The sequence below is a fragment of the Solanum lycopersicum genome, chromosome 12, assembly GCF_036512215.1.
Source record: "Solanum lycopersicum chromosome 12, SLM_r2.1".
NCBI classification, from domain to species: Eukaryota; Viridiplantae; Streptophyta; class Magnoliopsida; order Solanales; family Solanaceae; genus Solanum; species Solanum lycopersicum.
In genome coordinates, this window is record NC_090811.1 from 961,213 (window position 1) to 977,020 (window position 15,808).

Sequence of the window (15,808 nt, forward strand, 5' to 3'; positions counted from 1 at the left end):
TCAAGTTCATAGATCAGAAATTTCACCTTTCACCTCAAATCTAGAATAAAATTTCTTAAATATTTAGAAGAAATGAAAGGTGTTCACTTTTAACAAAATTTAATCAAATTGTTTAGAAACATTTATTTTCTCTAATTAATTTACATATTATTTTAGAAGAAACCAAAAAATAAAAAATAAAAAAAATTAATGAAACTGGGCCGGAGGCCCAATAAAGATGCTTAAATGGGCCTATACTTTTCAATACTTGAAACAATTTTCCAAAGAAAGTGCACAAATAGCCAATTTTGGAACTCATATTTAAGTCATAATCAAAGTTTATAAATTCTTTTGTGTATGTTTAATCACTTAAAAATTAACTTCAAAATATAGTATATTGAAGTTATAAAAATATACATACAAAGTTACATACTTTATTTAAAGTTTGACTTATGCAAGCAAATTTCAAATATTTTCGTGTATTTCAGATATACACGTATAAAATTTAGCTTGATAGTGCTCAAACTTGAATTTTTTTTTGAATAAGTGTTTGTTTTTGAGTAATTGTGTCCTTTGTTGATATACTTACATTCTTATACTGAATTAAAATTGAGTTATGTTATATGTCATGTTTGTTTTTATTTTTATGTGCTTAAAAGTGATAAAGTATTTCACGTTACTGACAAGAGTTGAAATAATTAGAAATGGTGTCATTTTTTTTATTTAAACTCAATAATTCACTTAAAATATCTTTAAAATAACTATCGAACATTTTTCGATAAAAAAATAACTAATATTTTTTTTAATTTTATAAATAAGAGAAAACTTAATCATTCGTTTACCAAGTTAATAAATCATAATAAATAATTATATGTAAAAAAAATTGTTTTTTTATTTTTTATTTTAATGTAGAATCGTTTTTGTTAAAAAGTATTTACTAGATGAATTTTTTTAAGTTCTTTTTTGCATTTAGTTATGATTAATTAATATGCTTTCTCACTTAACTAAATTATTTACGTATTAAAACTTGATTACCTATACTCGATATTCACACTATATCAATAGATACATAACGAAAATTTGTATATGCTATATAGTGTTTTTGTCTCTATCATTCATAATAATTATTTTTTAGATTTTTTTTTGCTTAATTTACAATATTTCGATATGTATCTGAACTTGGAGAGACATCAATTCGAATATCAAACACGAGATATGATTACTTTTTTAAAAATCAAACGAGTTATTTAATAACGGTAAATCAAAATAATTTAATATGAATATCGGATATATAAATAAATATTTTTCATTATTTATGTTATGTCACTTTCATTCTTCTGTCTCATTTAATTTTCTGGTCAAAATCTTCCAAAAAAATGAATTTAATGTATACCTTCTCTCTATATTATTATTATTATAATATATAGTCTATATACTTCTGCCTATTTGCTATTTTTGGTTTCTTTATTAAAGACACCACTGATCAACTCCACCTATTCTTTTTGTCTCTGTACACAATAATAATTAAAAAGAAAAATTATGTGATGTATAATAAATATTTTTATTATATTTATGATATTTAATATATAGCTATAATTAAATATATATTTTTTTACAAAAACATAGTTATATTTTTGGTTTATGAAATTTTTAAGTAATTATAGATTGACCAACTTGAACCAAGTATAAAAGCAATAGTTAGAACTTATTTCTTTTATCTTACTTTCATTCTAAACTTGTAGATCTGTTTATTTATTAACGCAATTCATTTTTACATATTTAAATTCAACACTATATGACACCTCAAAATGTAATACTCTCGTTGCTCCAATTTATGTGATGTTTTCGAAAGTCAAACAGTTTAGGTTTGATCAATAATTTATGCATGAAATCTTTAAAAAAAATTTTGAAATGAAATTTATGTATTTATAAACTACGTAAAAAGTACTATAAGTTACAATAATTGATAATTCAGAATATTCAAAAAAATTACAATAAAAATAAATTTGTTCGAATCTGAAAATCTAAAAAATGTTATGTAAATTGAAACGAAGAAAGTAACTATGGGTTATATTAAAAGTCAAAAAGAAAAAAGGTTAGAAGAATAATGGTGAAAGAAAATAGAGAAGAGGTACAATTTTTTGTCTAGCTTCTTATGGTGATTGTTGACTCCATTATTTACTAACATTCACTAATTTGTTAAAACAACTTTTTTTTATGTACAATTTTTGTCTAACTCAAATAAATATTTTTTTTTTTTGGTTATTTTGTGTAGTGTATTTAATATTTTCCAACTTTCAAATATCTCATATTATTCTAGGTATTATAAACAATAAAATTGAATTAATATTTGGAGATTATTTCAAATAAGTATTTGTTTTATCAAATTAGAAATATGAAATTTATCAAGTTTTCACTAGCATAACTTCAAAAGCTTTTTCATGTTCAAAAACAATATGAACCAATTCATGTCCAAACGCCTTCGAAGAACGAGTATTAACAAGCATAGGTAGAGTCAAGATTTGAAGTTTAAGAGACTCAGTCCGTAGTAACAACAACAACAACATACTTAGAATTATTCAACAAATGAAGTCCGCAGAGGCACACCTTACTCTTACCTTTATCGGATTCATTTTAATTACAACAATAACAATATAACAACATATTCAGTATAATCTCACAAATAAAGTCTGAAAAGACCGCAGAGTGTAATATATCCAGACCCTACTCATACCTTGAAAGATTATATTCGATAAAACCTTCGATTCTTTTGATAAAACTATGTAAATATCTATTACATTCGTCTGAATCCGTATCTAATATTGTATCTCCTCCCCCATGAATAAGACTAGTTATGTTCTTTTGGTAGAACCTAAATATCTAACTCCCATTACCTCCCTTTTGTCCCTTCTTCTTTTAAAGAAAATGACACATCAACCACACATTTAATTGAATGCTCAATTATACTCTCAACCAGCACTTTACTTCTTATCATAACCAAACACTTTATTTTATCTATAAAATACCCACCCCATTTGCACATTTATTTTCTCATTACACTATATTCTAAGTTTAGGTTAAAGTGAGAACAAAAAAAAAAATGGTTATTCTCAAGCTTTTGTGATTTTTCTTAGTTATCTTCTCATTTATATCCATGGATGTACTACACCAAGAAGCAATGGTGTTACAAATCATAGAGATTCATGTATATGAAGGTGATGAAATGAAGCATCAAGAGTCATCGTCGTGGTGACACATGCAGTGACGTTATCCTTTCTGAGCTTGTTCTTCTTACGTTATTTTCTCATCTTTTAGAATTCTTGAACTATTGTTCGAGTTTTCTTGACCTTGCAAGTCCGTAACACTTTGTATAACCCTTGAGCTTGCGAGGTTACTTAAAAATTCTTGTATCTTTCCTATCCCTTCTGAGCTTCTTTTTGTAAAATATCAACCCCTTCTCAATGGTTGAGGTGTATCACTGTTATATTATATATATATAGGCTGAAAAATATTCTCTCCAACTCTCATTTTTGTACGTGCATTATCTACTTGATGTTTACACAAAATCAATGATAACATTCCACTTGTTTCACTTTTAATGTGTACTTTCATATCGATTTGTTACCTAATCATGAAAAGAATGTCGTTTGGTGTAAACACTGAATACGAGTAAAGTTTATTCCATGAAATGGTGTGTAAATCCGATGTCCTTCAGCACAATGAAAAAAAAAAACACAAACTTGTAAAATTCTTCTAAATTTACCAAGCCCTACAACTTGTGTTACATGTTTTAATGATGAATACATTGACAAATATGGGGGGAACCATGCCATCTTGATGGTTGAATAGATATCTACAGGAAAAATTGAATGTGAAATTCCATTTCACTGTTTTTCCACTAAAAAGATTTGAACATTCTTAACTAGTAGCTTTATTAACTTCATCAAGCTGCAAGGACTAACACTTTTATAGTTCCCTGGCTATTAGCAGCTAGCATCGTAGGGCTATCGCTCTTCCAGCACACTGCGCTGATGAAATAAGATCCTGCATCTTCATCCGCTTCGTCTATGTCTGGGGAACCAAATCTATGCCAAGTCACGGGTTTGGATATCGCCTATACAATCCCAAAACATTAGTTAAAATCAAATACTATCAGCACTTAAACAAAGATTAAAAGGCCGTTACACCCAAGGACGTGGCCTAGAGATCAATGAGGATCTTAAGTTCAAATCTAATCAAAGATGAATAATGGGTGTTTTCTTCCCATCTATCTTGGCTTTGGTGGTGGACAGAGTTACTCAGTACCAGCACAACGATTATTAAAGAAAAAAGTAGTGCTTACCTTATGGTACACGAATACTTCATTTGTTTCACTGCCACATGACAGGAATTCATTGTTCACTGAGAGACCAACAAAGTTCTTCTCATTCGTATGTCCTCTAAGCGTGCGAACCTAGAAAAAAAAACTTTAACAGTGTTAATTGTTGTGAATATTTTTTGGTTTTATAGAAAAAGATCAAAGAAGAATCTCATAACCACATCAACAAGTTGGTGGCAAAAAAGTTTCCTCACTAAAGGATAGTAGAGACTTAAAGATGTCTTACCGGCAAATTATCTTTTACATCCCACAATCGTAGAGTACTGTCTGTTGATGCTGAAGCAAGTTCATTGTTGGACAAAAATTTTACATATGAAACAGCTTTTCTATGGCCACTAAAAATGTGAACCGGCTGGCTGGTGTTCCTCAAGTCATAATAATGAATATGATGATCCGCAGAGCCAACCTACAAGATAAAACGAGATGTACACCATGAGGATATATTCCCTTTTTTGGGTTGAAGCACAAAGAACTTGAGCTATATGAGAAATTCATGCTCTAAATAGCATCCAGAAACTTTTAAGGAGCACATGATCGAGGGTCTGGAACCTTTTGGACACAAATGAAGTTATATGCCATAAGGAAGCATGGTGTCTGCATAGGTAATGGAGTAAACGAAAGAGTATCCATGTGTAACAGCATAACAAATTTGATAATGGCGTGATCATTCTAGTAAAACTCATCATGGACATCAACCTAACAGCATCAGGAGACACACATGCATGTTTGAGCAATCAAGTGTATATACATGTTCAGTTATTGCATCTTAGTAGAGGCCTATAATATCAGTCGCGGTCTTTTCAGATTGCAAAAGTACAGATTATATCACCCATGGGCTAGATGAGTAGAAAGGGGTATTAAATTAGAGACTTGGAAGTAGAGAACAAAAGAGGTCACTACATCAAAATAATGCATTGACCAGCAGTTCAGAAGTGGAAATAATAAAAGAAAGCTCTTCAAAAATTAATACATTTACCGCTATATGAACACTAGATCCAGGATTATATTTTACACAGCATATATTTGCCTTCATGTCAATATTAAGAACACTTGCTTCCTGCTTCGTGCACCAAACTTTGACCTGCATCAGCAAAGAATGATGATACAAACCTAAGTTAGGGAAAAGATCAGTACACAAGTTATTGGCTCAGACAGTGGAAAACATGGTTGTATAATAAACTCGCCAGAAAGCATTAAGAAAAATTAGTACCAAAACAGCAAAAACTAAAGTGGAGGGATATAGTGACCAGAGATTTTCTTCAGTATGAAGTAATGGCCCAAAAATGTGGAGACATAATAAGACACTGAAATTTTTAATCTAAGTCCAAGGTTTTTAGATAAGGCATGCTTTGATTTGTATCTTGTTCTTTAGTTGTCATAGTTTCTTGCTATCATGCTTTGAATTCTTCACTTTTCTATCGAGCCAAGGGTTTATTGGAAACAGCCTCTCTACCACAATTGTAGGGATAAGCTTTGTGTTTGACAAGTGAAAAGTGATCCTTTAATACCTTACAATCATCACTGCCAGATACAAGCATCGAGGGTTCTGTGCGTGAAAAATCAACACTCCAAGCCCGTTTCTCATGCTCTTCATATTCCATCACACTCTAATCACCAGAAAAGATCAGTATCAGTAGTAGAAAGATGAAAAAGTCTACAGTGAAAACTGATTAGCAGAAGTGCTGATTTACCTGTCTAGTCGTCACATCCCATACAGTTACTATTCCATCATAATCACTACTAGCTATGTGGTTCTTGGTATACTTATTCCAACTCAAGCAGCTCAGCTTAGATCGGGTAGACATTTCAACAACAGGGCAGTGTGCATCTGCAGGTTCATTTACAACCTGAAATGGAGAAGCATAACAAGCCAGATCAGAATCATTAGAGCAATATGCAAAGCAGCAAAGGAGAGCTCTGCCAGAATATTTGACCACAATTTTTTTAGTTCTTTTTTAAGATGGTAATTATATTTGACCAAAATATAACCAAGACAAATAGAAGGTACAATCATGGCACACTAAAAGTTCGACTATATGCCATTATGGGGATTGTGTCATTAGAAGAAGCAAAACACCACTTGAGGTTGTTCATGTAAGTATTGATGGAAACAAAATCTGCTCCAGCAGTCGGGTGTTATTCTCCTACATAAGTACCATATCAATGTAGTGCAGGTAACATATAGAAAAATTATAAACAAAATATGCACAAAACAGGCAATGTGCTGTCTGCGACCAGAAACCTGCTAACATGCAAATTTGCAGCAACACTACTCACAACACTACTCTTACAAGGAAAAAATTATTCTAGAAAGAAGGTGATCACAATTTGTTCCTTGAAGAAGTTTCCATATAAACATATAACATACTATCAAGCATTATGTATACCAACAAGGTCGTGATTGTTCGAGCTGTAAATGAATTGTAATATATGTGCTAGCTATACTGTTGGTCTTTGAGCACCTTTCAATTTTGACTTAGTACGTTAAAGGAGCTGAGCTTGTATAACTCAAGCTCTGCTCTTTTATATTCATGGAACAATCTATTTTTCAACAATTATTCATTTGAAAATATTAATAATGTAACAATTTGCATATTATTTTCAAAATGCATTTTTCAAGTTCATAGTGCGAACAAAACCAATCACCCCATTTAATTCCAAATTTTATTGTTTTACTTTTATATGTTGTTAATATATATACTCTACATACGAGCTTGAATTGAGGTACGAGCTGAAACTCAATTTATCAGCTTGTTAGTTTGTTCCACAAGCTGAGCCAAGTTCAACTTTCACTAAATTTATGTGAGTCTTGCTTTCCCCAACGAGTTTGGGAATGACGTGTAGTTGTTGTTGTTGTGATTGACCTTGCTTTCAAGCCGATTCGGAATTTGAGCTGAAGCACTCATTAACACTGACATTGAGTTTGAACAACCAACACTTGGATCATCTCAGCTAGTTTTTTTAAGAGTAACCGAATGGTGGAAAACAATCTCAGAATAAAATAGCTTTTGCACTATCTCATTTGCAATATCAACAGTAGAAATTGACAAATGATATGTCATTGCACCCAATGTTATCAAGAGACAAAACCAGCTATAAATTAAAAACTCACTGAAGAGAAGTCAAAAACTTTTATACGCCGTGAAACTCCAGCAGTAGCAAACAACTCATCATCCCGATCAAATTCAATGCTGCAATACGAACATATTTAAAGTTTAGCTCTTGGAATAAGGTTTGCCTACAAGAGCTAAATAAGAGAACCAAATGAATGAGATGGATCATAAAGCAATTTTCTGATTTTTTTATTCTTTTCTTGTGTGTCTGATTGTAAATTCAGGTCTGAAGTTAATGAAAAACACAACATTTACAAGACTAAACAAAATCAGCACTCCAGCAAAGCCATTTTTACACTCTGGATAGATCTATCTGCTACAACTACGACGCCGGCTCTCCTCTTTAACAGCTAATTTCCATATTTAAACCTAACACAGGAACCAGTAAAAGGAAAACTTTAAGCTTTCAACAATTTTATGCAAAGACCAAACTTGCCTTGAAACAATATTGGCCGAGTGAAACAGATCCCCATGCCGAAGTTCAGCAATGACTCTTAACCGACTGTTAAAGAATAAAAATTAAAACTGTTAAAAACAGAAACAAATGTAACAATTTAAAAGCATGTTCAGCGAATAACAGACAAAAGGTGCAATAATTTAAAAGCAAGCATGTTCAGCGAATAAAAGACAAAAAGTTATACCTATAACGAGTGAAAGTGCTAAGTACAGACTGAAAATCTGCTAGTCCTTCACTGTAACCTTCTCTTTGTACGACATCTGCATCCTTTTCTTCCTTAACTCGCGATTTGTTTGCCAATTGACGTCTCTTTTGCAAGTAACATTCTTGGAGATCATTGAACTGTAAGCAAACATAAAAACCATTCACCAAATAGATAACAAAGAGTAGAAAGGCAGGCCAGAAAGATCATCCATAACCAACATAGGCATAAGGCAGTTCATATATCTTATAACTTGACAGAGGAATATGTACTGCTAACATCTCTCAACAAGAAAGCTTGAGAGCTGATTTGAAAATAGCTTATCAAGTATCAAGAAACTCGTGCACAATAGATTTCATCAAAATCAGCAAATGTGATATCACCATTATGAAAGGAAAAAGTTGGGTAGCTGAAAACAGTTTAATGAGAACCTAGGATGCGATGAGATCATAGTTTGATCACCAAGCATGCATCAAGAAATGTCTGAGCAAACTGTAGTCATAGAATAGTCTGCTTTCTCATCAAATTTCCCGATAAGTCACAAGTCCAGTACTGGATCAATTACAAAGATCATTCTATTTCATAACCAATGAAAATACAGGAAAAAGTAAGCTGGGACTCCCCTCGTTTCATTTTACTTGATATTTGTTGACTTGGCATTCCCTTTTAAGAAAGTATTTATTAGGGGTTTATTTACTAAATTATCCTTATTGATTATGCTTTGGAAATCTTTGACTACTATTATTTTATATATATTTACTTAATGATAGGAGTAATATTACAACATACCCTGTGAGATCCAACAAGTGGGAAGGGTAATATTGAAAGAAAATAACAAATCTCTCTTGATTTGTTACAAGGGACAAGTAAAACAAAAAATATATTTTTAGTATACGGGTCAAGTGAAATGAAACAGAGGGAGTAATTACGGAACTTGTAGAGTAACATAATGTCACAACCACAAACCTGTGCATTGACACGCTTCTTCCTAACCACAGCCAGACCTGATTGACTCATATGTTGTGAGTTCAGTTCACTGATTGAAGTATCTTTTCTCTGTGGTCCAGGAGAGCTTATTTGAGCTTTGCTGTCCACCTTTTTGAATGTCAAGTTTCCAGTCGGTAATCCTCCAGGTGCATTTCGTGAAGTGGAGAAAAGACCACCAAAGTTCCTATCAGTTGATGAAGACCAAGGTTTTTTCCCAATAGGATCATCTGCTAACATTCGGAGCTTCATTGAATACCGGTCCCTAGCCCGGTATAGGTCTATTCTATGTCTCTCTACTGAATTTAAGTCCTCTTTGATGTATTGCAGATCATGTTGCACCTAATTAAATGCAAAAATCAACAAACTGGCTATCAGATTGTTATCTATATAAGACTTTAAGAGGAGACACAATGACCCAAGTGAAGAACCACTTGTATATAATATAATGTATCTTGAAGTTATTTAGGGAGAAGGAACCAAATAGTAATAGGGTTAACAAAATAGAAGTAGGAAAGCCAGCATAAGGCACTCAACTCACATAAGAGTGCAAAACCAAAATCTAGCATATGGCCATACCCTTTTCTACCATAATACATTTTTTCTTTAAGATAAATCTCTGTTGTCCTTCTTGACTTTTTTTCTTTAGGTGGTATTAAAACAATTACATACCTCATTGAGTTCATCAACTTTTTGCTTCCTTAACATCTGTAAGAAGTCTAGCAGAATTTGCATATTTCGCTCTGCTTCCTCCTGTTCCAATTTCCTCTTTTTCTCTGACAACATCAACAATAGAGCGTCCAGCTCCTTAATTGACACTTCAGAACCCTGTCTAAGCATATAACAAGTGTCACATCTCAAGCTTCTGCACAAAACTGATACTGACAGTTGAATATTTATAGGGGTGTGATCTATTCCATACATGCCAATAAAAAGAATTGCGAAAATAGCGTTTAGAAATGTTATGTCGGGTTCTAAGTGCAGTGACATAAGGCAGAGCTCCATAATCTGATATTTCAAGCAGTTTCACCAATCGCTTTCATAGTTAAATTGAGGGCAAAAGTAAAATGAAGAGAAAAGGGACCCTTGGTTATTAAGTTAGGAAGTAAAACAGGAGGACAAAGGAATGTGGCTTTATTGGGTTTTTAACTCCTACCGGATTGAATGTGAAGCATCCTCAAGCTATCCACATTTGACTCGTGCAGAAGAATCAGAACTACAAATGTAACTATATCAGAAGAAACTATTTTTACATGTCTAAATTACCATATGAAATTTTGATTCACAACTTCAAAACCACAATAGACATGGTTTACCTTCTTTTTTCCTGTTTTTTAATTGTAGATAGTTTAAACCAATTTTTACCAATTCACTAAATAACCCTTCTTTTCGCAGAAACCTTTTTTTTAAATTAAGTACATGTCTTTTCACCATAACACGGCCACAACGGTTATATACAAGATATATGCCAAAAAGTAGAGAATTTACAAAATGATATGATTCTCTGGTCTCTACAAACTCCACCCATTCGTCTATATAACAAGAGAGCCTGTTGTCATTTCCGTAGACTATGAACACAACAAATCAGACAACATCTCCTTCAAGTGCCATTGCAATTTCTCATTAGTCCCATTCTATTTTCACCTCGGCAAACACATCCCATCTCCAGTCATGTATCACCGTACTTACTACACCCCAAATATTCCAACAGGCAATATGTTACTTCATTAACGTCCAATTTGACAATGTCCGAAGATGATTCCCTATACTTCCCCTCTTCTTCTTTTTTTGGCACACTCCTTGAACCCTACTTCCACCTCTTTTTTCTTTTTTATTTATAAAGTTGTACCCTACTTCCACCTCTGTATAAAAGGAGTAAAAAAGCGGGACCCCACCCCACTCCTACAACCCCGTATATAGAGTACAAAAACTTGTCTTTTGTACGAAGCTATTTTTTTCAGTAACTCTTCTGTAAAAAGTTGACCCAATTGTCTATGCAAGTAGGACTGTCATAAGTGATCCAGTCTAGAGGGGAAAAAATCTGTGTCTTCAAAAGCCATTTTTCTTCTCTTCTTTTTTTTTTTATCAAGAAAGAGGTCTATGACTCCAATCTGTCAAATTAGCCATAATAGAGTATATTCTACTTTCCTGCTCCAGCTGCTTCTGTACCCAAGAAATTGTAGTTCTCAAAATTCATAAAATGAACAGGTGAACCATGGTGATTTCAACAATTAACTATATCATACCTATATGTAGACTGACAGTATCACTCTACTTCAATTCAAAGATAAATCTCATCTCTGTTTCCACAAAAGAATGGCATCTAATTAAAGATTAGTTTGTCAATTGAATAAATACTAAAATGCCATCCATCATTAAGCACTAAGAAGAAGTGAGAACTACTCATAAATCACAAGCCAATACACTACAAGGATGGCCTTGTGAGAATTCAGAAATCCAAATTTTTAACAGCTCAATAATTGAGTCAACTTAAACAAACCTAACTATATAATAAACAAATAGTTACACCCTAAAATAATTTTGGATAACAAAATTAATATGCTCTTTCTTAAAATATAGGAGCCAAAATAAGAGATGCCACAACTAAACAAGAATTAAAGCATAGCTAAAAGTTAGATTAGAGTACAATAACTCAAACAACATATAGACCAGATAACCCGAATTTTCATTTAAAAATTAGCAAATTTGAACAGGGAGTCCTTCATAAAACAATCTTAAATTTAGTAGTGTCAAAACAAAAGCAAACTCCGGAGACTAACGCCATCATGAATTCACCTAGAGATTGAGAAAACAGACTCACCTGTTCCAATGAATGACGAAACTGTTCAACAGGGGATGCAGTTTTTGAAATCTGACGGGCAGATGTCTTCTTCAATAGCTACAAAGGTGGTACAGAGAAACCTTTAACAATAAGCTGCATCGTGAAGTAAATCATTTCAAGATGCAACCATCTCATGATTATACAACATTAATATCTCTTAGCGACAGTTCATTAGATCGTAAAGGCATTCAGATACTGGTAATTGAAAGTGAATGAAACTTAAAACTTACCAGTCAAAATGGAAAAGAAACTTGAAAATAAAATGAGAGTGATTGCTAACAATCCTCAGAGAGATTTAAATGCAGAAAAAACCAATAAACTAAAATTGAAATATGTTTAAAGTCTCATGAGTCCAACATTTTGAACTGATGGAAGATATCATCCTAATCTTTATTTTGAGCATTGTGCAAGTCATCTCTGAAGGACCACTTTTGTTTTCCTAGGGAACAAACAACATATTTAACGGCTTAATTGCTTACCACATTTTTTTTTCTTTCTTTCGTCTTTGCTTACCATTTGTTTTCCAAGGGAGCTAACAACATATTTAACTGCTTAATTGCTTACCACATTTTTTCTATGAGAAGTATTAAAACCTTACCACATTAAAATGTTTCTTTTCTGTATTAAAGTGATGATAGAAAAGCGGAAGAAGCCTTGATAAATATATTATATATTATGGTAAGTTAATGTACTTATTATAAGTGGCAAAGGACTACCCTAGATAAGTGTATGCTTGTGAGATGGGTGAACCCACCTTCACATAAGTTCAACGTTTTTATCTGTGGCACTTTAAAAGAGATCCTAGAAGCTCAAATCCATTTTCAAAAGGTTAGAGTGAATGAGAAATATAAGGAATATGGACCCCTAATTGATGATTACACAATACGAACAATTTTGGATTTACCTCAAATAATAAATAGTTAACTCTTAATTAGAAAAAAGAAACTGAAATTGTCAAACTTGCATCGAGTTAGAGACTTGTCCTCTAAACTCTAAAGAAACCAATATAACATTTTTGAAATCAAAATTTAATTTTTCAGCAGAAGATTATCTACCTATAGAGAAAAATGTGCAGTACGATTAGAAGAAAAGACATAATTCCCATATACTCCCTCCGTCCCATTTTATGTGTCACTTCTCGGATTTCGAGATTCAAACATAAAATCTTTTACTCTCGAAAGATGAAAAGTGTCACATCAATTGGGACAGAGGGAGTAACATCATAAGAGAGCTACTAAAATGTTGTTATGTCCCTGTTGGATATCCTTCCAATGTTTTATATAAGGTAAATAATTTAATAAATACTGGAGAATCTCCTGTATACAAGTAATGTACCAAAAAGTAGAGAATATATGTCATAGTAAATTTTTTCAACAAACGATAACCAATTTTCTATACATTATTATAATTAATAAATTTCATATGTGTGGGAAAGTAAGTGCCTCTATACAAGAGGTCTACCAAAAAGTAACAAATATACTCCCTCTGCTCGATTTATAAGGCACCGTTTTGACTTGACACAAAGTTTATGAAAGAAAGGAAAGATTTTTGAAATTTAGGGTCTAAAACAAACTTTATCTGTAACCTTGGAAGTTGATCTGGAAAACTAAATTACCTCCAAAAAATATTCTGTTTCAGATGGACTGTACTCTATTAGAAATGTTTGACTCAGGACAACCTTATGAAATTCAGATGGTCAACAGATGCCATATGTGTCACAGGGAGTTAAGAGATCAACAATCACCGATTTCTGTACTGTCTAGTTGCAACAAATTTTTCGAGCATGTTCTGTTCTCTTTTTGGAATTAGTTGGGTTATGCCAAACAGTACCAATGAGGCTTTTGAAACCTGGGGCAGTTGGGAAGTTGACACGTCCATCAAATCAATTTGAAGAATGGTTATGGAATGAAAGAAACAGTAGATGCTTTGAAGGAAAATCAACTGTCAGCCACTCCCTTAAAGCAAAATGTCTACTTTCTTTAGTTGGGCATATATGCCCCCCATCAAATCAATTGTTAACTCTCTGTACCTAAGATAGTGCTCCTGTAATGTAGCTAATAAGGTCTCACATTTGCTTTTTGAAGCTACAATGTAACCTTGCTCTCTATTTGTATACCTCTGCATCTTCTTGATGACTTCTATGATTAAACCAATTACTTCATCAAGAAAAAAAAAAGCTTTAGACATTTGTATGGCTATAAATCATTTCAAGGGTAAAATGAAAACTTAAAGATAAATTGTTTTTTATTATAGAAAGATGAAATTCTTATAAGAACAAACAAAAACTGAAAGTGTGCAGCATAAATTGGGACCAAGGGAGTGATAGCTTTCTACTAAAAATACCATATCTTCAATACAGAAAGGAACATCTTGGTTGCACCAAAAGAAAATAAGGGACAAAAGAATAGTACTTAAATATCACCAATAGTAGGCAGAACTATCTCAAAATCTCACACCAAAAGCAAGTTGTCACTGGACATTGACGGAGGAGGTTGTCCACCTCTTCACCCAAACATTTTCACATAAAACATTGGCTACATGAATAACTAATATTTGCTCCACTTCACTGAGCACATTTTCAGCCAATACTACAAAATTGTGATTGTACTATGCAGTATGCCCTTCAACACAATGTACTTAAGGCAGCTCAGCTATTTATAATTCAGTGCTCAACAGTCAATATGAACACTATACTAAACAACAATCACTATACTATGTTAGCTGTTCATTCAACTTCACTGGGCACATTTTCAATAAGTACTACAAAAAATACATGAATAATTGCTAGTAAGAAACAACATTAAACTGAACAAACCTTGTCAAGTAGGAAATTGGGATAGAGTTGACTGGTAGTGAGATAATGAGAACAACAGGGGCAATCACTCTTGTTGTGAAGATGAGTAACTATGCACATATAGCAAAAACTGTGCCCACAAGCTGTTAAAAATGCATCCTTTATGATCTGCATACATATAGGACACAACAATTCCCTGTCCAATTCCCATTCTGTCACTGTCCCAACTTCTTCATCCCTTAGAGTTACACTACCCCCCTCCTCTTTGTCCCCCATCCTCCTCATCACCTCCCCCTTCACTGCTGGCACCACCCCTCCAACTGAACTTTCCACCATCTCCCTCTATACCCCCAACTGCAAATTGGGTATTTTTCAATAATCAACTACCCCTCAACCCCAAACAACTTTTTAGCAAAATTGGGTATTTTTCAATAATCAACTACCCCTCAACCCCAAACAAGTTCTTAGCAAATTGGGTATTTTTCAAGAATCAACTACCCCTCAACCCAAAACAAGTTTTTGCAAATTGGGTATTTTCAAGAATCAACTATACTTCAACCCCAAACAAGTTCTTGACTGTTCATCAGTGAATCAAGCGTCAACTTGAAGAAATGAAATGGGGCTTTTCTACCCTTTTTTGCTTTATAACTTTATTACTATTTTTGGGGAGGAGAAGGGATTTGTGGTGGAGGAGGAACAAAGCTACAGACCCCACGAAAAGGGAAGATTTTTGGAGAAGATGTGGAACCTGAAGTACCCACGTTTTCTCCTATCTTCACATCGTAAGCAGCCCCCGGTACTGCACTAGCCCCCGTTATTGCTTTGCCAAAAGAATCGAATCACAAATATCTATTACGTAATAATAAATTTCATTAAATAAATATTATTGTGCTCATTTTGTTGCGAAATTATAATTGAGATGTTTGATTGAATTTAAAATTTATAAAAGAAAATGAGAATTTATATGATTGTGCATAATTGTATTAAGAGTAAAATAAATTTTTTATTAATATTATTATGGAAAATATCACTTTTAAAATGAAAAAAAAAAGATATTGT

At 32.8% G+C, this 15,808-nt stretch overlaps 1 protein-coding gene across 1 annotated transcript; it reads right to left on the bottom strand.

Moving 5' to 3' along the window:
- Nucleotides 1–3,632: 3,632 nt before the first annotated feature.
- Nucleotides 3,633–15,525, bottom strand: COP1 (putative E3 ubiquitin-protein ligase COP1). The gene is made up of 13 exons (NM_001247118.2): nt 14,771–15,525; nt 11,935–12,012; nt 9,786–9,941; nt 9,096–9,455; nt 8,112–8,269; nt 7,907–7,972; nt 7,470–7,548; nt 6,049–6,204; nt 5,866–5,964; nt 5,334–5,438; nt 4,584–4,763; nt 4,322–4,432; nt 3,633–4,093 (listed from the first exon to the last, which is right to left on the bottom strand). Exons 1-13 carry the CDS (start codon nt 15,083–15,085, stop codon nt 3,923–3,925), a joined length of 2,034 nt encoding a protein of 677 aa, NP_001234047.2. The 5' UTR covers nt 15,086–15,525; the 3' UTR covers nt 3,633–3,922.
- Between the last annotated feature and the right edge of the window lie 283 nt (nt 15,526–15,808).

Excerpts from the sequence above, each read along its gene's own strand:
- COP1 (NM_001247118.2), bottom strand. The coding sequence starts at position 15,085 with ATGGTGGAAAGTTCAGTTGGAGGGGTGGTGCCAGCAGTGAAGGGGGAG. Across the intron at positions 7,549-7,906 it reads TCGGCCAATATTGTTTCAAG|CATTGAATTTGATCGGGATG; the intron begins GCAAGTTTGGTC and ends TTCGTATTGCAG. Across the intron at positions 4,094-4,321 it reads AAGTATTCGTGTACCATAAG|GCGATATCCAAACCCGTGAC; the intron begins GTAAGCACTACT and ends GGGATTGTATAG.